At 39.2% G+C, this 25,484-nt stretch overlaps 1 protein-coding gene across 1 annotated transcript in view; it reads left to right on the forward strand.

Annotated features, from left to right (window-relative positions):
• EBF1 (early B-cell factor 1) overlaps positions 1–16,469 on the forward strand; it is a gene marked incomplete at its 5' end in the record, with an annotated part of 98,984 nt that extends 82,515 nt beyond the window's left edge. The window contains 5 exons of the mRNA XM_009865723.1: positions 5,317–5,382; positions 5,980–6,157; positions 7,700–7,879; positions 10,729–10,923; positions 16,438–16,469. Of these exons, the coding sequence (XP_009864025.1) occupies positions 5,317–5,382; positions 5,980–6,157; positions 7,700–7,879; positions 10,729–10,923; positions 16,438–16,469 (651 nt within the window). The remainder of the gene's footprint in view (positions 1–5,316; positions 5,383–5,979; positions 6,158–7,699; positions 7,880–10,728; positions 10,924–16,437) is intronic.
• Positions 16,470–25,484: the final 9,015 nt, after the last annotated feature.

Below are 25,484 nucleotides of genomic sequence, written 5' to 3' on the forward strand. Positions count from 1 at the left end.
GTCTTTGTAATATCTATCTGATGTTTACTTCTTCAGTATGATTCAATTATAATATATGGAAACAATTCAGTTGTTTGTTTGCTAGAGAAGTTTTCATTTTTGTGTGAGTACAAATATTTTTTAGTCAAATGGCCCTGTTATTTTATACTTCCCATTAGGCTGGCATAGTTCCCTCCATTTTACAGTAAATGGAGGATCTTTACATTTGGAATGGCTTTTATGAGTCTTTATAAAACTATAATTGCTGAAAATGATACAATAATGCAGTGCTCAGTGTAGATGTGGGGAGATGGGAGGTTCTGGACAGACTGAAGCTCTTGTATACCAAGCTAGATGGCTGGCATTTTAGATCTGTGGCGTCCTTCTAAATGGCTCTCTGCCAAAATTTTGGGTTTGCCTTTACGCTAGAAAGGGATGTTTGCAGTTTTGTCTTTATCTCTTAAAATATAACACATGCACACAATTTAAGTGTAAGTTTAAAACTTAGCTCTAACTCATATCCTTAACTCGCACATTTATAGGATCACCCATTGAAAAATACAGGAAAAGTTTGAGCACAAATTACTGTAATTTTGACTTGAAATTTCAGAATGTGACCTTTCCAAGGTGAAGAAGGTGAGTGGAGTCTGATGTTGGGCATTTTGACTCTGCAGAAGAGTTTTTTTCTTACAAGTAGCCATGAGAGTAAGAAGTTAGAAGGCAGAGCCAGGAGGTCAGACAGAGTCAAGGAAGTATGAATGACATCATCATCCCTAAGTACCCTCTCAGAAGATGAATGAGCTCTCTCTTGTATTACAATGCTAAAGAGCATTAGAAGGTGATATGATATCTAGACAACACATAAGATAAATGCCTCAGAGTACGCTAGAACAGCTTCCCCCTCATGCCCTCCACAAATACATAAATTCTTTGGTGGTCTCAGTAATACAATATGTGGCTGATGAGTATTATATATTGTGGTCTGCTTCGTCTTGACGGAATTCATTCAGATTTAACAAGTACCTTGAACATTATCTAATTTAGTTACCTAAGCTGAATAACTCATTGTAACTCTAGAAACCCTTTATCTGATGAGACTCACAGCCCTTTTGGGACACAGAGTAGATTTTTTTCACTAGTTGCTGAATAAAAAGTAAGCAAATGTCAACAGGAAGAATATCTCATTTTTTTGAAAGCTGGCATAAAATGTGTTTATCATAATAAAAATTAACACAAAATGTTTTCAGCATGGTAAAACTTAGAATGCAAGTTTCATGATCTTAATGACTTCCTTCTGAAGGGAACGCATGCCACAAACAAAACACGCAAAGTTGCTGTAATGTAAGGTACATTCTGTCAGGAGTGGATGCAGTCTTAAATTCAGCCTCTGTGCTTCAAAAGCACAGTCATTCTGGTATGATTTATGTAATATTCCCTACAATAATTTTGGAATACGCAAAGCTGCAGCAGACCTCACTACCAAGCCACCTCTTTTGCCTATGTAAACACTACTTAGTATTTTTAGGAGGAATATTTGATTAAAATATTTAATCTCATTGCTGTTTCAAGAATGAAAAAAGGTAAAAATCCTTCAGTAGAAAATCAGCTTCAGTTAGGAGTAAAAATGGACTCACTCTGTGGCATATAGCTGCATGGAGGGCAGAGTTCTGATACATCATATTTAAGCACTAAAGTAATCTTTCCTCTTTTCAATATTTGCTCAATTGTTCTTTTTATAGAAATAAACTTTGAAATAAAATGGAAGACAAGAAGACCTTCACTTTAGTTCTAACTAAATGCTGGAAAGTCCTTTATTTTAAACCAGGAGCTGCCAGACATTTAGCATTAATAGAAGACTGGATTGTTTTTGACAAATGCCCCATAAATTAGATATTAGCTTTAGTCAAACTCTGTCTCTCTCAGGAAATATTTCTGCTTGCATATTCAGTTGGAAGGACCTCACATGATGCCCATGTACTGCTATGAAAATCTAGGCTTCTGAGAAGGCAAAGAAAAATTTCTGTGAACAAAAGAATATCCATAATAACAGACCTTGAGCTTACGCAGAGATTTCTTTTTATAGAACGTTTTGTTTCATGCATTTTTTGATATGTCTGTCTGCTGCTCTGTCCACTTGTCCATCTGTTTATCTATCACTATTGCAGTGGTAACGTGCAGTATCAATTGGATTTTAAAAGACATAGATCTTTTATATTAGCTGTCCTTTTTTATAATACCTTTTACAAATTTAATCAATGCATTTTAATATACAATATAGTTTAAGTGCAATATACAATAAATATTCAAGCTTCATCTTAAACATGCTCTAGCCTTTAAATTGTTAAAACTGCAGTGCCCTTTCAATCTACTTACATAATGTCATAAAATATACATTTCAAGGTAAATGAAGTCAGCTACTTCAATTTAGTCCCTCAAACTGGTAGTAAATGAGAGGTTAACACTATGGTGCCAAACCCATTATTGAGTAAATTTAGCACCTTGGACAGCTCTGTAAAATCTTTATTGCTTTCCTGACCTGCTCGTCATGTTCTGTCTATGTGTTCAGTGGCTCTCAGCTCTGATTGAAAGGCAATATATTAGATCCCGAACACAAACATGCTCGGGGGCTGCTTCACTGTGAGCGTAATGACATGGAGGTGAGAACAATTTTCTGGTCACCGCAATCCAAGCACCTTGCAAGGTCTGCTGCTCTAACTTATAGAGGACTTTTGGGGCTCCTTTGTATGTGGAGTCGTAACAGGAGCCTCTATGGTAATTTAAGCAGAGCTGCAAAGCATTTAAGATGCAGTCAGGAAACAAGAAGTTATTATCTTGAGCATGTCTGTACTAGCATTATATTGTGTATTGTTAAAGCTAGTCTGTGTCTGTAAGAACTACCGTCAGCTCTGGTATCGCAGATACCACTATTTGACACAGGAGTTTTTGTGTAACATCTACTTTGTATGATCTGAAAAATGTCATAAACAAGAAATGTTTTTATTAAGTGAAAATACTGTTAGAGAAAGTATGAAACTCAAATTTACAGACTCTGAAAATGTTGGAAAAACATAACCATTGACTAGCTAGGAAAATTCAGTGCTACTTATCAAGCATATTTCAATAAAAGGCCATGACAATTTGGTTTATTTACATGCAATATGATGTGGCATCAAGGAACTTCCAGTGCTTGAAAACTGGATAATATTTGATATAAGGTAGAGCAGCTGTAAGATTCCATGTAATTACCTCATTTTTTAACATGGTCTTCAATCTCTTTTTAGATACATTCTAAGGTTTTTAGCTCAGCATTACATAAATAACTATGATTAGTCAGGTACAGCAGAAATGACTATTTAAACTTACTTTTTTTTTAATTAATTTAGCATAGTGACAGCTTAGGTTAACAATATTCCAAAGCAGTTTGTGGGCTCCGTATCACATTCTAATTTTCCATCAGTGAAATATATAGAGCAGACAATTTCTACTGAAGTGAAATAAATCGTAGCTTGCAAATTCAAACACCTGTGCAGTAATTTTCCACCTAAAATCATGCATTGAAAAAGATAACATTTTTCAGTAACATCTCTGTTCTTCTCGAGTTTGTATCTTCACTATGAGGAAAAAGGGCAACTCAGTGTTCTGATGGTTCTGGTGAAGCAACAAGGATTGATCGTACCTGGATGTTTTTTGTAGTCTGTCTGTCCATGTTTATACTGCTAACTATTGTGGTCAAGCTACACAAACAATAATAAATTCCAAAACAAGAAACACACACACACACACAAAAGCTGTAGCAACTTAACTTCTCAGAATCTGTTTCAAAGGTTATGATTTAAAAATCAAAAAATTATATATTACATCTCACTTTATATCTGAAAAATAATTTAAATCTGAGTTCTGAGAGGGGTGTGTGCAGCAGAAGTCAAGCCTAAATGTTTATGGGGAGTACAAAAATCCTCCATCTCATTTTTGAATTTAGGACATTATATATGTCATAAGTAGTTACTGCAGTATGACAACTATTTTATCGTATATTATAGAGAATTTAAAATTGAAAAAAATGCTAATATGCATCTAAAAGCTTGTCATTTGAAGAGTTGTTCAAGGATTTTTGAAGAGGTTATGGTGACAGCAAAATGAATGCAATTATATCTCTATTTTCTGATCAGAGTCTACAGTATATGAAAATTGAGCATTGCTGTTTCTTTTTGGTATAAAATATGGCTATTGTGTAAAATATTTTAAGTTTAAAAGTTTAACTTTGTAGAAAGCTGTGAAATCATTAGAACTGGTACAGTTTTTGTAAGCTACCTGCAGAAATATACTGTGGTAAATAGCATTGTGTTAATATATTAGAGCAATTCTTAAGGGCTAGGAATTAGAAAAAATGTATTGTTCTACTCAAAGGACAGTCTCATCTGGTTTTTATCAGGCAATCAGGAATATACTAGATGCTTTGAAAGAATAAGAAAAAACTAATTCTTGGTTAATTCTGCAATGCATTTTTATGTTTTGTAGCAGGATTTGTCATAGAGATTTTTCCACACTGTAAAATGTAAGAACACAGGAAATGCCATTATTACTTGAATGCCAGTTTAAAGTACTCTAAAAAATATTAAGCAAAAAGGAACAAATATGAAAATAGGAAAAGAACATTTGCCTAAAATGGGGCACTAAATCCCAGACTGTTTTAAATTCTGCTGTCCGTGCAGGGAATTTTTCTAGGAAACACTGCACCATACCGGGCCCTTCCCACATACGGCATGTGTTTTTCTCTTGTGCATCATCTTATGTACATGCACTCTATGCTGACCCATCATGTCACGATACAAACCAAAGAAGTTGAAAGGTTACATTACTGGTAGCATAGAGCTGATTGGATATCTTTTGAACGTGGCCTGCTGGGTAAGGTCACAATTCCTGCAGTATGCAATTAAGAACAAAATAAACACATTGAAGGGATTCATAACATGCTCTGAATGACATTGATTGCAGTAATCTGGTAAATGACCTCAGGATTGTATTCTGCAATAAACCGATGAGTGGTTTATAGTGCAGATGGTGAAGACAATTGAGTGATGTATTTTATTTTGCAGCACCAATGATTCTCACCTTTTGACTTGATTAAGCGTGTGTGTGAATAGGATGAACTAGTGATTTAACACCATTTGGTGGTTGCTGAGAGTTGTTACAATTAGGGTGTACCTGGTTGGAGAAAAAAAAACAAACACAAAACATGGTGCGACTAATAGAAGAGTATAAAAAAATCTAATATTTGTTTTCTCCCACAAGGAGTTTATTGAACTCAGAGGAATGCATCTGTTTTTTTATTGACAGGAAGTAATACTTAAGAGGGCTGCTGATTTAGTAGAAGCACTCTATGGTATGCCACATAATAACCAGGTAAATGCATTCTAATTCAGCAATTCTGAAGCATGGCTATTTCTTAGATGTATAGATGAATCAGAGGCTAAAGGTATATGATACTACAGTGTGAGACAAGAATAAATATAGATGGCAATGTCATATCTGGAGTGGGGTACAGTTTTTTTTGTTTTCTTTTTTTAAAGGATGTGAATTTAGTGCTCGTAATAGCAACGTATTATTAACCCTGGAAGCATTTGCCCGCCTTTACCAGATACAGTGTAATATGGGCAATCATATGCATTATGTCTTGCCACCAGTGATTTTTCAGTCTTCCCTAACGATAGGGTGGAGTAAGTCTAGGCTCCAGTCCCATTCTGCCAGTTGGTCTTCTGATACAGAAGCGTGGCCTCTGGGTCTGAAACTTCCAACTCTCTTACTACAGATGTCAGGATTTATCAGAAAAGGCAGCAGATTTTATTAAGCATTAGCTATCAGTCAGCCAGCTGGTTTAGAAAGAGAAGCATCTAGTTTTTGCCTTTGGACAGGGAAATGTTTCATTTTAGTGTGTAAGAAAAGGTTTGTCAGAGTCACACTGGTAACTTTTATTCTTTTTTTCCCTTTCTTATCCTCTAGGAAATAATCCTGAAAAGAGCAGCAGACATCGCAGAAGCACTCTACAGTGTCCCCCGCAATCATAACCAGCTCCCTGCCCTTGCTAACACGTCAGTCCATGCAGGAATGATGGGAGTGAATTCCTTTAGTGGTCAACTAGCTGTCAATGTTTCCGAAGCCTCACAAGCCACCAATCAGGGTCAGGAGAAGACTCATCTTCCTCTCTCTATGAACCTTTTCTGATAAAAGCCAGGGAAATGTGCAGAGCAGTGAAAGAGTGATGGTTCAGAACTGAAGGCTAGGAGCATGTCTGGACAGATACCAGCCCACACGCATGCACAACCTTTGAATGCCACAACACTATCATGAGACGGGGCTGATGACGAGATGGGACTTCCGTCCTGATTTGGGAAAAGCACTTCTGCATTTATCTAAAAAGCTTTTCCTTCTACTCAGAATAACACTTGTATTTGTGTTTAAATCCCACTAATTTTAGAAGGATTTCTATTGACTTGAGCATTTACTTAATATTAAGTACTTGTTTATGTACTTCCCTGAGCATTGAAGATCTCTCAGTCTGGTCCCTATGTGGCATTTCTTTATAACACAGAAGTATCCCTTAAGTATTTCTCAATTTGGTTTGGTTTGTTCTGGGTTTGCCATAGTATTGGCTCTGAATTTTTTCCAGAGTTTGAGACTTCTCTAAATTTTGAAACTAGCAAAAAATAGGAATATGTACAAAGACATTTTCAGTGCCTTTCTAAATTTTAAAGTAGTTTTCATTTTGTAGAAAAGAAATATTATTTTAATTCCTACAGTTAAAAATAAAAAAGTGAAGAACATTTTTGCAAAAACCCTGTGCGTTTTCTCCTCTCCTTTGCTCTGCTCTATTATCCCACTTAAGAATCCACTTTAATTTGAAAGTATTAGAATAAAACTCTTTTCTAGAAGGCAAACAAAGTTATTTTGCATTACACTAAAAGAAATCTAAATTACTTTTAGATTAAAATATTTTATGAATGTACTGTGAGGTAGGAAGAAAAGTTGGCATTTTTATCTTCTAGGAGTGAAGAAGACACTTTGTATTTCTGTGCTTCTGGAAATAAATCTTCCTTTTGGGATATCTGGGTTATGAATTTTCCCAAAAGTAATTTTCAGAATTAGGTAGAGATTCAGTTTTTAACTTGGTACCAAATTGGTAGTCATTTTCTGCCAACGTAATGATCAGACCACAGCAGAAAGACTAAGGATATCCCACTATGAGAAACGCACCCTGCATTTTCTAAAGTGTGCAGTGAGCATCTAATTCGAGATGCATTAAATGAGAGTGACATCAGGAGAAAGTTAACAAAAATCACATGCTTTTAACATTCCTTAACTCAGTGTGTAATCCTCACTTTGAAAATATAGGTCATGTTTACTCCATTTCCTACAAACAACTTTAGAGCGAGTGCTCCTGTATTGCCCAACAGTAATCTTTGCTTGAGGACATGAGTTGCCTGAGGAGCTGTGAAGGCTGTAGCCTCCCTTCTCCAGTTTTGTGCTCCTATCCGCAATGAACTAAGCAGCGAGGGTTCATAAATTGGGTTACCTGGTGGTCGGTCCTGGCCCTTCCCAGGCACAACATGGCTGGTCTGGGCCACTGGCTTGGTAGCCCTGAGTTACTTGCTTGTAGCTGTTTGTGTAAGAAATTGTTGTCGGGCTAATACCAAATTCTAAATATATTCCCTCCCCACAAAAGGTTTTACTCGCAACTCGAGCAGCGTGTCACCTCATGGCTATGTGCCAAGCACCACCCCTCAGCAGACAAATTATAACTCTGTCACAACAAGCATGAATGGCTATGGGAATGCTGGAATGTCAAATTTAGGCGGTTCTCCAACCTTCCTGAATGGATCTGCTGCCAATTCTCCCTATGCCAGTGAGTATTTTATGGTTTTCTGTATTTTGCACATTTTGCATTCGAAAGAGATGGTGAGTTTTCTGTGATACTCAATATTTAGTTTCTATTTTGAGCACTTGAAACAGAGTTTGGTTCTTTCTGTCCTCTCCAAGGCACTGACCTTTGAAGCACTTTGAAGGCATTAGTGTTGCCAGCAATTATCTTCTCTGATTATTTATTATTATTATTCTTTGGGAGTATCATAAGAGCTTAAAAATAATGTCTCTTATTATTTGGGCTGATAGTTTCATAATTTACCTTAAACTCTAAATAAGAAACGCTGTCCTCAGCATTGCTGGAAAGCAGGGATGGTGTGAGTGACTTGATGTCCATCGGAATGGATCAAAAGTCAGTTGTCAGTACACAACTTTTTGTTGGTATGAAAGGAAGCTAAGGATGTTTGCTTCAGGAAAAATAGTTATTTCCAATTCTAATATAAGAAGGAGAGAAAAGTTTACTGTAATAAGACTGATATTTCCACAAGCTACATGATGATGTTTGCGAGACCTCTGAGCAAATAATATGTTCATAACCTTTATAGAAATTAGGAATTACTATTGGGCCTAACCTTGATTGCTTATACCCCATTTGCTTTGTAAGTAGGCATTATATTGACTTCACTGAGAGCTTAATATTAGTCAGTAAAATGTGACAATGGCTCTTAGAGTTTGTGTTTTAGTGTCTCTACAGTGAATGCCCCAAAGATGGAAGTCATATAAATCATATACTCGGTGGCATAAAGAGCTTATGGTCTACCATAAGGAAATATTTATGTGTGGGACTAACTTTCTGCATTTTGATATTAAAGGTCTAGTGTCCTGTTTAAATATAAATACATTTCTATTGGCAAAGGCCTATGAACCTCTTCTGCAGCTACCCACACAGCTCAGTAGTCCCTATTCACATGAGAAAATTAAATGAATAGGACCTGGCCAATTCCTCTGACATTACTCACGTGGCATAAAGGATTCCACTGACATCTGTAGAAAGCTGCTAGCAGAATCAGGCCAGAAGGTCTTGTCATATAAAAAGGTTTATAGGCTGAGACCCTAGCATGGACAGGACAAACAGACTGCTGAACATACCAAGGTTTACGCAGCAAATCTTAGTTTAGTGGTGTAACAGCAGTAATGAATTATTTTGAATTGTGTTGCTGGAATTCAGAATTAAAAAGGGAATAGTGACCCTGATTAAAAAAAATTACCCCCAAGTCTTCTTAGCTGCTGCAAATTTAGAAGAAAATATTTACACACATAACTAGTACTTATAACCTGGGAATTGCTAACCAGTTATTTTTTTTTGTACTCTAATAATAATGTATCGTGCAATGTTACAAAGTACCTTACTTATTAAGTTGAATTTACTGTCACAGAATCTGCGCGCTCTGAATTCATAATATAACATGATTGATGAGACATCTCTTTTTGGAAGCAGATGCCAGTAATGCATTTAAAATACTCTAGCAGTGTATTATTTCATATTTATGAACGAAGGGCTCTCTAGAATAGCACTTCACTTCCCAGCCCTGGTTCTCTTTTCTGGTTATATTTTGGGAGGTTTTCTTTGTAGATCTGTCATTCCACTAATGCCTAATCCATTGAATCAGAAAATGCTTCAATCATGACCTGAAAATTAAAAGGTGGCATTCTTAATTAAATCAATAAACTAATTGCTGTATAGTAGCAATTCAATTTAGGTGCTTTGATTGCTCTCCCTTAGCAAGTACTTCCAGACACAGAGTGACTTCAGACTAAGATTGTATCTGTCAGACTGTGAAACTTTGAACGTTAAATTTCCATTAATTGATTTCCTCAGTGTTAACAAATATGATATCAGATTCTCAAATAAGAACTTAAATAGGGTGATTTTTATCTACATAAATGCAAATAAAACAATAATTCAAAGCCCAGGAATTTTACTCTATAATATGTAATTATTCATAGCCCCCTCGTGTATATAAACGTTTTCTGAACAAGAATACTGGTCCTTTTTTGGGGGGGATAAGAGGGGAGACTGACAGTGCTGTCTGACTATAAAAGTATTTGACTTTATTTTCATGAAAATAAATGGACTTAGAACTTCAATGGTAAATACAGGAACCAAAGATATTTATCCCACTATATAGTAAAATAATGGCTTAAGGATATATGTATTTAAAAAACAAGCCTCCTATGTAGCACATTTACATTTTGGACAGTCAGTTCAGTCCCTACAAAGGAGAAGAGCCTTATGTCTACACTTATTTAAAAAAACTTAAGACTTTCTGGAGCCATCTTGCTATAAGGAAAGCACAGCTTAAAGTATTAGCTATGGAGATCAGTTAAAAATTCAAACCTTTCCAAGTGAAAAATTCCAGATCAAGATTTGTACTTTAACCACTCTCCTTGCCCATCAGTTTTATAGCCCCTGAGTTACCTACAGAGTCTGGCTTCCCTCTAATCCACCTACACAAAAACATTACAAATTCAGACCACAGCAGTGGCTAATGCCAATCACTAGAAAAGTTTGAAGCAGGATGGCAGGACAGGGTTGTTGTAAGAGCAAAGAGTTGCAGTGACAGAGAATTAGGGGAGCATTTACATGCTCCTAGAATTAGTGCTCCTGAACACCTTCAAAACAAAAATGGTTTCCTGTAGTAACTGATGATGCTTTGTGAGCAAAAATTATTTATTATAAAATTATTTATTATAAATCTAACTGCAGTAAAGGCCTTGGCCATTTGAAATTAGACCCAGTGCATCCAAGAAGCAGAATTCTCTTATTTCTGCATCCTGCTGATTATCTAGTACTAAGGAATGCCTTTTGGGGGGGTCTCTTTTTTCCTCTAGTTGTGCCATCAAGTCCAACAATGGCCTCCTCCACTAGCCTTCCCTCAAACTGTAGCAGTTCCTCTGGGATTTTCTCCTTCTCACCAGCCAACATGGTCTCAGCAGTGAAACAGAAGAGTGCTTTTGCGCCTGTCGTGAGACCGCAAACTTCTCCTCCTCCCACCTGCACCAGCACCAATGGCAATAGCCTGCAAGGTAGGTGAAACCAAGTCTGGAGCATAGATGGCTTCTCTCAAAACCATGAATTCCTGGTGCCTTGTGAGGCTCTAAGCGACACTGAGTTGTCCAAGGGGATAGAAGACGATGGGGGATCCCTGGTGGTGTCTGTCCTAAAGTTTCCTCCTGTAAAGAGTAACTGGACTCCACCACCAGCTCACCTAGTACCGTGCAGGTGTTTGGCAACCACCCTATCTCTAACTCGACTAATACTGCTGAATTGAGAGGCTCTGTCTTTTAAAGCACAGACCTACTGTTATGATAAAAACAAGTAATATTTCAGCTTACTAATACCATCCTTTTTCTTTCTTTCCTCTCTTATTCCCTGTTGTCGTCCTTTATCAGACCAGTCTTTTGTGGACTCTAGCAAGTACTCCACTGCAGGGTCTCTCCAGGGGCTGGCCTTCTCCTGAAGTACGTCACTCAATCTTCCCTTCCTTTTTTTTTCCTTTGTCATAGTACACTTGTGCAGAAATCCTACTGAGAGCAAATAGACCGTTACAGACCTTGGCACAAACCTTTGCTTTTCATAAATAGAAGACACATTACAAACTAACAGCAGCATTTTCACAGTTTAAATCATACCAGGGCAAACATTAGTTTCCACTGATTAATGTATTTCTGCACCAATTAATTCCATAAGTGGTGCAGAGCCTTTCCGAAAGCCTCTTCAACTGTTAGTATCAAGGGGCTGCTCCTTTTCTGCATCCCCTCCTCTCTCCTTACAAAGCATTCCAGCATTAGCACCTAAATACGTTTTGAAGCGTTGATTCAAGCCGAAGGAGTGTCAGACAAAAGCTTGTCAAACTGAGGATGCTGCAAAGACCAGTGCTGCCCATTTCATTGTTTGGTTCAGCCTGTTTTACAGCACTGTGCCTACACCTGCCTGTGTAATTACCTCACTGCGCATTAGGGTGCTGAGAGAGACGTTTTCATGCTGGCTTAGACTGAGGAGTTTCCATAAGCAGGTGCAGCCAGATGCCTCCAACTGTGCCAGAGGTGGGAAAGATTTTGCAGTATGCGTTGTGCTTCCCCCAGAGCTGAGGTCTGTTTTCCTTTCCACGTGCCTGTGCAAATTATTCAAAGAGCATCGAGCAGGGAATTAAATCCGTCATTTTTAAAGCCGTATTCAGAAGGAGCTGTGCAGGGCGGGGGGAGGATGGTTCTGCAGGCTCCACATGTCACTCTACGGCCTCTGGAAAGAGAAATGCCGGGCTTGCGGGCATAATGCTGATAGGACCATTAACAAGCAAAAAAAATCCATATGCAGGCAGAGTGGAAGGAATTCATTCATAAAAGCTGGGATCTATTGTGACTGAAGGAAAGCACTGTCCTCAGTGCCTTTTGCGCTGGTGAATTGGATGGAGGACTCCTTGCAGAGGTACACACACAGAGAAATTGTGAAAATACTAGGAACGTATAAGCAGAACATGGGTACAAAATTTGCGGGTGAGCTGTAGTGTTTAAAAGATTCATTTTTCCGTATTTTAAAATTTGGCACTGCCAATGTGCTACAGATTTTAAAGGCAACAGCTAAAAATGTTTCACCTCTAATTAAAAAATGAAAAAGGAGATAAGAGTTGACTGCTAGAAGCTTTTGAACATGTTAATGTATTTTCATTCTCTTCACCTTGTCCCAACTTGCTATTGCAAGCGGAGAAAAAAAGCGAGTAACAGGAGAAAGCTTTTTCGGGCACTGTTTTTCTTTTCACAAGATACAGAATTCTCAGAGTCCACATACTCTGTTGTGAAAGCTATTATAGAATGAGCTGAGAGCACTGGACACAACTGGGGCTTGCTGGTTGCCTCCTCAATATGTCACAACAAGGTCTGTAATGCCCAGGAACCACACAGATCCAAGTGTTTTCCCTAATTTTTATTTAGCAATTCAGTTTTCATAATAGAAATGAGACACTAAGAGATGGTTCATTTCTAGGTCGTTGTTGAACTTCTTGGCAAGTTAAAGACACAGCCTTTAGTCCCATGCCTTCTGACACCACCTGAGGCTTGTAATAATCACTCAGAAATGCACTGCCTGTTGTGCCTTATTGCTTAAATAAACAACCATGTATAAGGAGGCTGTCTTATCTCTCTTGGGCTTCTGGATACATCAGAAAGCAATCAAGCTTTCCTTATGTAGCTTAGATATCAGCAGAACTCACTAAAACAACAGCTAGGCTTATCTGTTGTTCTCTTTGCCATGCAATTTCGTAAAACTCAAAATGCATTATTTCTGTAATTTGCTAGCAGCAAATACAAATTAGTATATGATAGAAGAAATAATGCCCATTGGTGGGAGTTTTTCTGCTCTCTGCCCTCCCTTTATGGAGGTGGTGTGATCTCATACCTACACTGTTTCCCACTGATATCTCTGTTTTCAGGATCAATAACATGCTACAGCTGAGTGAATTTGCATGACGAGATGTAGCACTTACGGAATAAAAGTAGAGTGATATAAATGAAGACTTGGAAAGAATGGAAATATCAAAGCTTTTAGGCAGAAAAGATATCATTTGCCATTTGCCTTGTAATTTAATTCAGAATTTCAGAGCTCTTCAAAAGCAATAATGCTTTGAAAAAATGGGCTAAGATCTGCATCTGTACATTTTGTTTCCAGTGGCAAAGGGTGCATGGCTGTTATGTGACTACAGGGAAATGTCTAAGCCACAAAGGGAGGAGCTGCAATTATGTCACCTTTGTTTGGGCCCTTACCACAGTAGACAGCTGTGCTGTCCCAAGATAAGAGACAATTCTTGACCATTTTTGGTGAAATTTATTTGGTTTGAATAAATCTTTTAGCCTGAGTAATTTTTGTTAGAATAATATATTGACATTTTCTGAAGTACGGGTAATTTTTCTAAAGCGAAACAACATTTTTAAAGTTTCACTAAATTTAGAATTTAGAAAGGGCTGAATAGGAAAAGGAATTTTGTGAAGTAGTGTGCACAGAGGATTAATTATCCGTCTGACTCTGCTCGCTTGCAGTCATCACATGTAGGAAGACTCTACCCATTCCCATCTACTTAACTCCTTGCTTATCTGACCAGGAAAGGAGGGAGCACTGTTGTCACTATCACTTTTCTCTGTACTGTAACATATGGCCCTCGTGTCCAAGCACTGCAGTCTCACCCCTATGTGCTGCTAAACAGCTGCCCTCCAGAAATCTCCAAGTGCTTTACTAATAGGAGTAAAAATTGTTATCCTCAGGTGAGAAAGAGAAACAAATCAAAGCACTTGATGTAGTACTTTGAGCTAGGAGAATTGAGACAAAACCAGTGTCTCAGATTCACGTCCATGTGACTCTTTGATATATTCAGACAGGGAAAATTACACTCTCACCCTTAGTGGCAGCCTTGTAGGGCTGCCACAGCAGAATTACAATCTGGTTGACTGTATCCATCACTGTCAATACCTATTTTATTGACACCATAGAGATCTGTGGTTTGGGGTCCATACCCTGGCCCAAATGTAAGGATCCCAAGAGCAGAGTATGGAGCAACCACAACAGTGAGAACATTGCTTGGCTTGAGTTTGCTTCGTTTTCAGTCACATGTACCAAGGGGACAGCACAGCTGTGAGGATTCAAAACTTTTTATTTGAGACACTGCTGAAATAAAACCCTCTGAGAATTTATTTAAACAAAGCTGCTGTTGTTTCACCCAGTCTTGATTAAATTGGCAAGGATTCTAAAATAAAAGAGGCAATATTGAATTAGTCCCATGATTTGAGATGAAGGAGCAAATAACTATGGAGATAATATGAAAATGCATCCTCGGATTATCTCCATGGTAGAGCCAAGAAAGACCATGACAGAAATACCTCAGCAAGCAACATCTAAGACACAGTGGTGTCCTCTGCGCTACTCACCTGAGTGTCTTCCTGTCGGGCTTAAAGCAGCTTAACTCACCTCTCTCTCCTTTTCATCCTCATTCTCAGCTCTTTGAAGAGCCATTATGTAGAGTGGAAACAATCAATACAGTGATACCACATAAAACCACGCGGAATGATAAATGTAAAGAATTGAAATGCTGCTGAATAGTTGCAACATGTCACCTCTGAGAATGGCCTGTTGCAAACGCGTGGATGTGTTTTGCATTCTTGCCTTCTCCTCTCATTTTATTTCATTTAATCAGTGCAGTTTACTCGAGCTGTTCTCCTCTTGCTGATTAGACTTGTAATTCTTGCACATATGGTGGTGTTTGCGCAGAAAACATTTCCCTTCTCTCCCCCTCCAACCCCAAATCTGTGAGTCTTTTACTTTGGCTCTGTTCTTATCAAATAATTGCAGCTGTAATTAAAGCACAATGAATCAGCACCAGTCACAGGGTTGAGTTCTTCCTTAAGAAATTACATGTCCAGATGTCTGAGATGGCAGGCAGTTCTAGCATTTAAATAATGCACCCATGAAGTGCCGCCAACCTGAAGGCAAATCTGTTTTCTACCTTTTGGCAAATAACCCTACAACTGGTATTTTAAAGATGCTTTGTTGTTAGTTTTCATCATAAACTTGGATGACTCCCTTCTGTAATGATGTGCTTGCTCACAGTATATCACCTGGACACTTTGTATGTCTGATCTGCATAGAGTCCCTGGTAAAGGGAGGGAGACCAACCTGGAGGTCAAGCTAGGTGAAAGACAGTACCTGCTGACTTTTAATGAGTGTCTCTTCTTTAAGAGAGGTGGTGGTTTCATATAAAATTAAGTTTAGGAAGCATAATAAAGAAGTATAATAAAGAAATACTTAGTCAACAAAAGAGGACATTCTAGATTAGCATTAACACATGACTCTGTATTTGGTGATGTCTGCTGTAAGTGCAATGAAACCATGAGATGCCGCTCTGCTAAACCACTGATTAAGGACATATTTCAGTTTGAAAATTGGATTTCAGAGCTTAAAGTCCTTTTCTGAGCACCTGAAAATACATACGTAAGTCCCAGAGTTGACCACTGAACTGGCAAGAGAAAACTGGCACAGGAGAATGAAGCACTGATGGTGCGCCTAATGCGATGAACACCCTGCCTGGTCTGTCATGCTGCTGGCCTACGGGCCTCCAGCCATTTCTCGCATGTGGAGCAGGTGTCGTTTTTTGCTTTTAAAAGAGCAATAGCATGAGTGGCAATGGCTTGGTCAGGTTTTAAGCCTCCTGAGCATTTTGAGATTTTGAAACTAAAATCAGAAAATTAAGTCGAGGTCTGATTCTGATATCAGGGGAAGTGCACTTTTTCTGCAGGAAAATCACTATTTTTACAGCATCCCTTGCAATTTAAACAACTTCCCGATCAGAATGAGGCTTCCCATGATTGCTGTGTACATAGTTGTCTCTACTGGATGATACTTGCATGTAAGTTTAAATCACAGTACAGCTGACTACATTGCTAGTAACTGTTTAAAAGTTCTGAGGATTTTAAAAGTTGCTTGATAATGCACAAAAGTAACCTTTTTCCCCCTCTCTCTCTTCCTCTCTCTCCCCTCCTCCCTGTTCCTTCTTGCAGCTATATCTGGCATGATTGTTCCCCCCATGTGAAAGAATTGCCTTGAAGAATTTTATTAATGAAGAGATTGAATTCTGCTTCAGAGAGAATCTGATACAAGTCCCAGAGTGGAACTTTTTACTCAGGCCTTTTTAGAAATAAAAAAGAAATAAAGAAGAATCTTACAATAACTGCGGATTTTTAAACATAACAAAAATCACCATCCTTGCAAACACTGAAATTATCAATCTACAATTGCAAGGTGCTGATTCAAGTTGTCCATCCCAAATACCTGGGAGATATATTTATTGTATGTTGATAAAAAATCCACTTTTTTCTTTTTTGGGGGGAGTGGGGGCTTGCTTTTATTTCTTTCTGGGCTTTTTTTTTTGTGTTTTTTTAAGGCTTGATTTAACTCAACACCATTTGTCTTTTATAAATCATACAATTACACAAGGGACACTAGAGATGGAATTCCACATTTTTAATTTATGATTTTTTTTTAAAAGCTGTGTAAAGAAAAATGAAGTGGTGTCATTTACATACAAGTCTGTATGGGAATAGAAGTGCCAGTTAGTTTTTCGTGGAAGAATTATGGCCATTTAATTAAGGGTCGGCTCATATAGGTTGCTTATCCAGTGGTGACTTGCTAATACGATGCATTTTTAATATTCTAATTAAATAGATATCACTCCCTAGAAAGCTGATATTTTTGGATGACGAGGGTGGGATGAGGGCTGGGATTAGCAACCTCTGTCTTTAATATCAGGCTGAATAATCGTGTAAATAATGCAAGAAGAAAAGTTGGTGAAAGGGAAAGTAAGGATGCAAATAACAAACACGTTTCCTCTTGACCTGAAAATCCAATGCCTCTAGACCTGATGTTAGAACGGCAGAACTCGATGAGCAGAGGTCTCTCTGCAGTTTATATTTCAGACTCTTTCCACCCTGCCCCTGCCACGGGGCAGGGTGAGGAGAGGCTGGACAGTTCTGGAGCCTCACGCTCTAAAAGCACACGGTTTCATCAGCCGCCCACTTGGATCGTCCCTGTATCAGTCGACCCTCACAGTTTGTATCATAATAGATTAAGCAACAGGTAACTGCTTTTGAGTCGTAAATGGAAACGTTTGGGGGGTGGAGGGTGGGGCTGTTCTGAAGATTTCAAATCCAAACCATAGCTTCAGTTTTACAAAAATTTTTGCTACCGTTATCTGGGAAGTGTTCTTAAAAACTGTTAGTCAAAGAGGCAGCAAAGCTCTGAAGATGCATTACCCAATATTTTTTCTTTGCTGTTGTGTTTTGTATGTAGTTATAAATACTGTAGATTTTTTGTGATTTTTTGCCAAAGTTGTTGTTCTATTTATACATTTTAATGTCTTAAGACAGTTTTTCAATATCACAAAAAAAAGAATTTTACTGCATATTTTGCAAAAAGAGCTCACTACCTTTAGCTTGCACATACTCGCAAAATTAATTAAAGAAAAAAAAGCTTTTTTGTTTTTTGTTTGTTTGTTTTACAGGGGATTTTGTAAAATATCCATATAAATAATGTATTTATCTTTGGAATTTGTACATTGCTTTTTGTCCCCTACCAAGTTTATTTTATTGTGTATGTTTGCTATGTGAAAAGTGCTGATTTGTTTGGTCATTCACCGTTGTATTAGCTGTTTAAATGTGATTTTAAAACATTTCATTTATAGTTTTTTTAGTATTGTTTTAAACCATGCTTCCATTTTTTTTTAATTTTCACCCAAAAGCCATTGTCTATTTTTGTATTATTTGTAAGTTAAGAAGTTTTTTCCAATATATGGCAAAAAGTAGCATATTATTCTTGTAGCATTTAGTTATGTAGATTTTAAAAAAAAATGTATCCTTTGCTTTTGAGGCTTAACAAAAACTAATGCTGTTTTACTCTATTAATATGCATGGGATTTCTCCTCTTTGGAGTGACGCATTTTTGTGCATTAAATATGGGGAGAAACTTCATAGAACTCAATGAAAATACTTTCTTTCTTAAGTCTGCTTGTATATTTCTCTGTCTTTCACATAAATATAAACCAGCAGATTGGATGCCTTAACAATGCAAATCATATTCATTTCACTTGTACATTGTACTGTGCACCAGAACTGTCAATCATCACTAACATTCTAAGAAAAAAAAAAAAAAAGGAATTGAAAAGCACAAAAGAACTGTTTTGTTACCTTAAAACAATATAACTTTTTTCTAGTCGAGCAAGGAATCATTTACAACGATGCTGCAACTGTGCATGCTTCCTGTATGAATTTTGCAATGGTTTTCACTAGAATGTCACAGTGTGATCTTTGGGGGGAAGGGAAGAAAACAGGATTTTTTTTTTTCATGGTGAGAAAATAAAAGAGAAAACTGGAAAATGTGAGAGACATCAGTTTATTGCTTCTCTGTATTCCAAGCGATTATTCTAATTCACGTAGTAAGCAACAGCACGATAGTGTAATCAAATTTAAAGCCATATTTTGTCCAGTGACACCATCAATTACTCTTGTTGAGCTCCACTCAAAGTCATAGCGATTTCAACACCAGTGTTAGCCATCGATGTTTGTAGTTGTCTACGCCAGTGTCCAAAGATCCTTTGACAACGTGCGTAATTTCGTTTTGTCGCAGCTATTTATAGTGATCTGATGAATGGGAATTCATAAAAATCTCCCCTGCGCCACCCTTATCTTTTACCAAGTAAAAGATGCAGCTGTTTACAGAATATGGCTTTAAGTGGAAACATTCAGATTTCAGTTTTAACAAGGCGAAGCTTCACAATGACTGGATCGCATAAAGTATGCCTATTTCCTCACAGTTGTACTAGGATGCAGCTAAAATGAAGTCATCTCTGAAACTACTAACCTTTCACCTTCTTATCTAAATCTTTTTGAATAGACACACACACTGTACAGTTCTATTGTTAGAGAAACTAACTACTGTAGAGATTGTTATAATTTTTTTGCAGAAATTCAAGCTGTAAAAACTTTTCAACTTTCACAATATTTAATTAAAGTTACTTCCTGTCTGTGAATACAGCTCCTAGTTGCGTGTTTATTTTTCAGCTTCTGCTAGCTAGTAAGTGAGAAACAAAAATAATATAGAAGCCAGAGGCTACTGAATAGTCTTTCTGAAATTAAGGAGAATCTGAAAGTCATGGAATTACACAGTGGAATACGGCAAATGCTGGTGCACTGAAACGCGTCTTCCTCTGCCACTAATGGTTTTCAAAGGATCCTCACTCATAAAGCTGAATTTTCCTCCTGTTATCATTTTTCTTATTATTTCCATTGTTTTGGTCTATTGTTGCCTGAAGGGCCAACGTATTTTTCGACCTGATTCTGGGAGCACATTTGGCTTTAGGTGGCACTTGGAAGGAGCTGTCTCTCTAAACATAGTAGTCATGAAGTACAAGGCAAAGGTGTATTAGATCCAGTGCCGGAGTCACAGAAACAAAGTTTTCATCTTGGTGCTATTTTGAGGACCAGGTCTTAAATATATGACCTGCTCAAGGCTAGCTCCTCGAACTGCATCAAAGTATGTTGAGCTGTAACTAGCTCCTTGACTTGACCATGAAGGAGGCTCCTAAAAAGTATTTCCATTCTGCTACCCCTTCCTAAATTCCAAATCCCTCAGCTGCTAAATTGATTCTAGGAGTTTCATTTCATTCCGTACTCCTCTGGCAGGAGTGGACCAAAAGGAGCTTTACCTCAGACACGTGGTAGGCTGACATAATGGCACCTACTCGGGCCTGAAGAGTGGCTGTCATACAGAAGACTTGTACGGGGAAAACCAAAAACCCTTAAACACCACACCTAGTGCAAGGCTCCAAGCATTTCTAAGATAGGAATAGGGATGTTGGGTTTGCAGTTGAAATTAAATTAAAATTTACTTTTAAAAAAATTAATTTGCTAAAAATATAAACAGCTGGAAGTGGCTTCTTGCAATGCGAAGTGTTGGGTATCTCTTAAATGTTAGCATATCCACTTCAGGAGTTAAAGAGAGCTGCTGGCAAAGTCAAACCCCAAAGGTGTTTACTCTGTCAGCACAAGACGTCTATTTCTTCTGTTTGAAATAATTGTCCTGGTTCTCTTTCAAATTGTGTGAATATTGGCAGCTCTCACTGCAGCTGAGAGCTCCACAAGTGCTCAGCTCACTGCAAAGATGCTGGGTCACATTTAGCTGAAAAGCAGTCTTAAAGATTGCTCTCGGAACGTAGCACTAGGCAACCTGCTCTTGGTGCAGGAGAACTAGAGCTCTGCTTCAACCTTTCAGATCCAATGAGAACATTTTGTCTGAAATTTAATTTCAGCCACATTATAAAAGAGGTGAGGGGTGTGGGGTGAGGGAGCTAAGATGGCATGAACTGCCAGGCTTCTAGTTCAGGTGGATGCTCAAGAAGAGTCTGCTGGTCAGCTCGGTGATGTTCATCTGACCATCCAGCTGAGATCACCTGCATTACAGTACTGTAACAGATGATTAATTGGTTTTTTGATGCCAGAAGAAAACTCTCCAAAGCCCAAACCATGGGAGGACCAGTTGAAGTGTGCCCATTCAGGTGTGGCTGCAGACATACGTCCCCTGACAGGTGAACACTAAAAGAGAGAGGAGTGTCGTCTGTCACTGCATCAAGAACATGCAGGCATGGGGGCTTAGGGCAAGATGTCTAATGGCTTAGCTTATTGCTGCTCTCTAAATTGATGGTTTCTTTCATTTTTCAGCAATTGTGGTAGTTGTTTTGACTTAATATCTTGTGCCTGGTGGTGGCATTGGTTGTATTTTTTTTTTTTGTATGGGCATGCTTCTAATTTTTTGTTTAATTTAAAGAAACCTCAGCAAAATGAGCTACCTTCTCTGTTAGGTTTCCTGTCTGTGTCCACGTGTCTGCTTATTCCCTTTAGAATCTGTCTGCACAGGCTTTTGCCACAGCTGCTTCATGTTATCATTTACATAACCTTGCTTAACATCACAGCCCATGTATCTTCTGCCATATCATGGATAAGCTGAAGCCATGTTTCATGTTATACACTTGATTTCCTCAGCTCCTTCTTGTTTCCTGCCCTTTGCTCCCCAGTCCTCATGTAAGGATTCCCACTGCACTGCTGCACCCAAGATGGGTTGAAAGCCTCCCACAGAGTCCCTGGACCCCAGTTCAGCTCCAGACTCTTCCAGTTTCATAGGACAGAAATTTTTGTACAAGTTTTTAAAAATGCTATATTGGCCAAGGCTTTTCAAAAATGTATCCATTACATCTTGGTTTATTTGCCCTCATTACCCTTTTAGGGAAGTTTTCATTGAAGCTCGTTGCTCTAATGCATAGAAAACTTTACACAGTTTTGTCCTGAACCAGCACTGTCCTTTTCAACACCTTCTCCCCGTGTTAGCATTTCTGTTAAATGTCCTGGTTTGAGAGCCCCAGCATAAAAGTTCTGTGGAGCTCCTGGCACAGGGGCAATCACAGTGGGGGAGAGGGAACAGCTGTGCCACTGGGGTGGAGAGGATGGGTCATGTGACCCAAATGGACCAATCGCAGTGTTCCTTCCCATGATGCTCAGTATAAAAGGGCCCCTGAGAAGAGTCCTGGGGTCCTTAGTGCTGCTGTGCTGGAAGGTTTGTCATCAGTTGTTCCTTATCTCCCCCTGTGCTGCTGGTGTTCCTGCCTCTTGTTTTCACGCTACAGAGGAGCACCATTTTGATGCAACAAGTTATCTTCTCACTGGGTGGGAGCAGCATAGCTCTTTTTCTGGTTTGGTTTTTTTTTTTTGACTGGCACTGGGACTCTAGGCTTGAGTGCTCCTGTCTGCTGCTGAGTCTAGTCTGGGGCTTTTTTTCTCTGCTTGGGACCTTGTCATGTGGAAGATATGGGTTTTGTATTAATATACTCTCCTCTATCTTTGAGCATATTTGCATGCTTTTATAATATCTGTATATAGTTTGACATCTTAATTGTTATTGTTAGTATTATTCTCTTTTTTTCCTTCAACAGACCTCAAAGTCTCTCTCCCTGATTCCTGTGTTATCCTCCCCGTGAGGATAGTAGGGGGATCACAGAGAGCATCTGTCAAAGTTTAGTGGCTGGCCCAGACTTAAATTTCAACAGATGTATGGCAAACAAATGTTGCTGCTACAGCCTTTGCTTTTCTATGCTGTGCTAAGCAAGCCAAGCTCCTCTAGTGTCACATTTAAGAGAGTTGCCCTCTTTTTCGTGGAGAATCCTAGTGCCTACATTACAGTGGCGTCACTTCCTACTTGCTTCTTTCTCTCTCCCTTCACAAACATACTTCATTACCATCATACAAAGAAAAATGTACAAAGCCTAACAAGTCACACCTATGAAGCAGCCCAACATTGAGCTTCGGAAAAGTCTTGGTCGGTTTGGTTGTTGCCTCCTTGCTCACCCGCCGGTTGTACTCCTATGTGTCATTGCCACCTCTCTGCCTTCCCCCACCACCATGGTAGGATGCTGCCTGATTCGGGTCTCGTTTGACATCTCTTTCCTCTTTTCCAGAATGAGCTGGCTTTGGTATCCCTTTTCCCCAGCATCTAATACTGATATTTCAGTCAGGAGGGCAGGTCAATACTTTAGATAAATAAGTAATAGTTCCAACTTCACAGCCCTGTTCTCTCTTCCTCTCCTTTGTGCCCTTGAGGATACAATTAGACCAGAGCTTATGGCATTGCTCCAACATGATTGGCAGGTCATGTGAAAGAGCACACATCTTGAAAACTTTAATACAGTCATTCTAGGACATAAATGCCAGTGATTACCCAGGTCACAGTCTAACAGCAGGTACTCCAATTCTAGGTGGCTTTTTTTTAGGTAGACCTACAACAGGAGCAGCAAGTAGAGTTCTCTAGCACGCAATTTTTCTCCTTATTTTCAGTGAATGAACCGAAGTTCATCTCTAACGTGGATGCACATTTGAAGCTCTCCATCAAAAAATTTACGTAATTACCTGACCCCTTCCTGAAACATACAGCAAATTGTCCTATAAATCACAGTCCAGCCAAACTCTGTCTTGTATAAGGGAGAATGAAATTGTTCACTTCCTTTTTTCTGAAGTATAAGAAACTCTAATTTTCCCACATTTATTCATGTCAAAGTGTGTCTCAGTGGTTTGCAGGGACTGACCGTGTTGTGGTGCTTTGTTGCAGTCTGGCAGCTCGTGTATGAGTTTGTAGCTGCACACCAGTGTTCTCTGAAGGGTCACAGCTTATTTGGTTGAGAATAACCTCAAGAAAACTTGCCGGTGAAGATGCCTCAGTGACTCCCAGTAAGAAGGCAACAGCTCAAAACTTAGCTCAGAAGGCACCAAAATGCAGATGCGTGTGTGTGTTGAGGTGCAAAACTATGTGAGAGCCTTGACAAGATCTGGGAAGAAAGTACCAAGATGAACCCTATCATAAAAGTTGACATTTCTACACTGTTTGGAAGAAAGAGGAACACAAACATTGCACAGAGGCTCATCTGGAAGTTTATGCTCTGGCTTTCATCTCCACTCCCTCCTAGATCCACACCATTCTGTCCCGCCCAGCTTGGCACAAGTCCTGCCCAAAGCCCTGTTGCCCACTGCCCCAAAGAGCTCTGCCTTCAGCCTCATTTCCATGGCATATTGCTCACCATCAGCCTGCCACAGGCACTGCCTTGCTCCCCCACCTTACCACCATTGACTTTGCCTTCAACCTCTGCTGCATCATTGCCTTCTCCTGAGGGTTCCCTATTTATATAGAGGGGAAAATGCAGTTGCTGGGACTGGAAATATTTTGTTACCTTTTTCTACTTAAGTGCGAGGCATTTTTATCTGTGCTCTCTGGAGACTTGTGCTACAGTGGGACTGATTTTATCCACTTACTCAATGCACTTTAGTTCAATAATGATTACAGAACTTCTACATAATATATTAGGCATAGCTGATTTCCCAGGGTTTTGTAGCCCTCCATCTCCCTGAGCATTTAAAAGGAATCTCTCTGTGATAGGTATGTTATGAATGATACACTCCTCAACAGTCATGATGTAAAAATAATAGCAGCAGTGGGCCGGGAAGGAAGAAGAGGCAAGCATTGGTCTGGAAAATGCATAAGCCTGTGGATGGTACAACCCAACAGCAACGACCTGCTGGGCTCATTTTATCATTGCTCCTTAGCCCATCAGCAGCAATTGCAATCTACGGAGTTTGGGCAACCCAGGCCAGATCTCCTAACCCTCCCTCCACTGCCTCACCCAGACTGAGCACATTGGCAATTTGCCAGCTCTACCGGAGGACTGGGTTGATGTGGTGTCTGTCTCTCTCGCTCGCTCAACGAGTTTGCTCTGCTCTGGCTTTAGCAGCCACGGGGAGGCCTGTCACCAACAGCACGTCCAGCCCTGAGGTGTCTGATGTGGTTGCAGAACACCTGCACAACATTTATTTTCTTCAACAGCAAAAGGAGTAGCAATGGTTGTGGTCACGGTCTCCTCCACACCTGAGGTTAGACTGCGTGCCTTTGACAAACGAAACCTGGTCCTAAGCTTTCCATAGCCTGAGAGGCTTTCTGTGCACATCTCCCCAACGACATAGAAAGGAAGGCTTCTTCAGCGTCTGCCACCCCAGGTGCTAGTGGCCATGTTATTCTCCATCCGCTGTCTCTGGCCAGCTGCTCAGCACCCTGATTGCAGAGGGCATCCAGCTCCTCTCCACAAAGCCTAAGACTGGCTTGTTCAAAGCTCATTCATTTTTTCCCCAGGGAGTTTTTCGCACTGTATCGACCATCTTGAACCATGCTTTCTCTTCTTATTGTCATCAGCCTCCCCAGTTGGTGCTGATGGTGCTCTTTTCCTTTTATATTTTTTTCTAAACATAGAAGCACCATTTTGCTAAATTTTCCCAATAATCTCTTAATTTCAGCAATGGCTTTTGGGAACGTATTCTGAAGGTTCACTGCTGTTCTTCCCTTATTTTTCTCCATTGTGCAATGAGGTGTGTGTTTGCTCTGACCCTTCTTGCTGGATGCGGGCAGCCCCCAGGGGGCTGAGACAGCCGGGGATGCCATTGTCCCTTGCCCATCCTAGCAGATCGAC

The sequence above is a fragment of the Apaloderma vittatum genome, unplaced genomic scaffold (genome assembly GCF_000703405.1).
Source record: "Apaloderma vittatum isolate BGI_N311 unplaced genomic scaffold, ASM70340v1 scaffold5323, whole genome shotgun sequence".
Lineage (NCBI taxonomy): Eukaryota > Metazoa > Chordata > Aves > Trogoniformes > Trogonidae > Apaloderma > Apaloderma vittatum.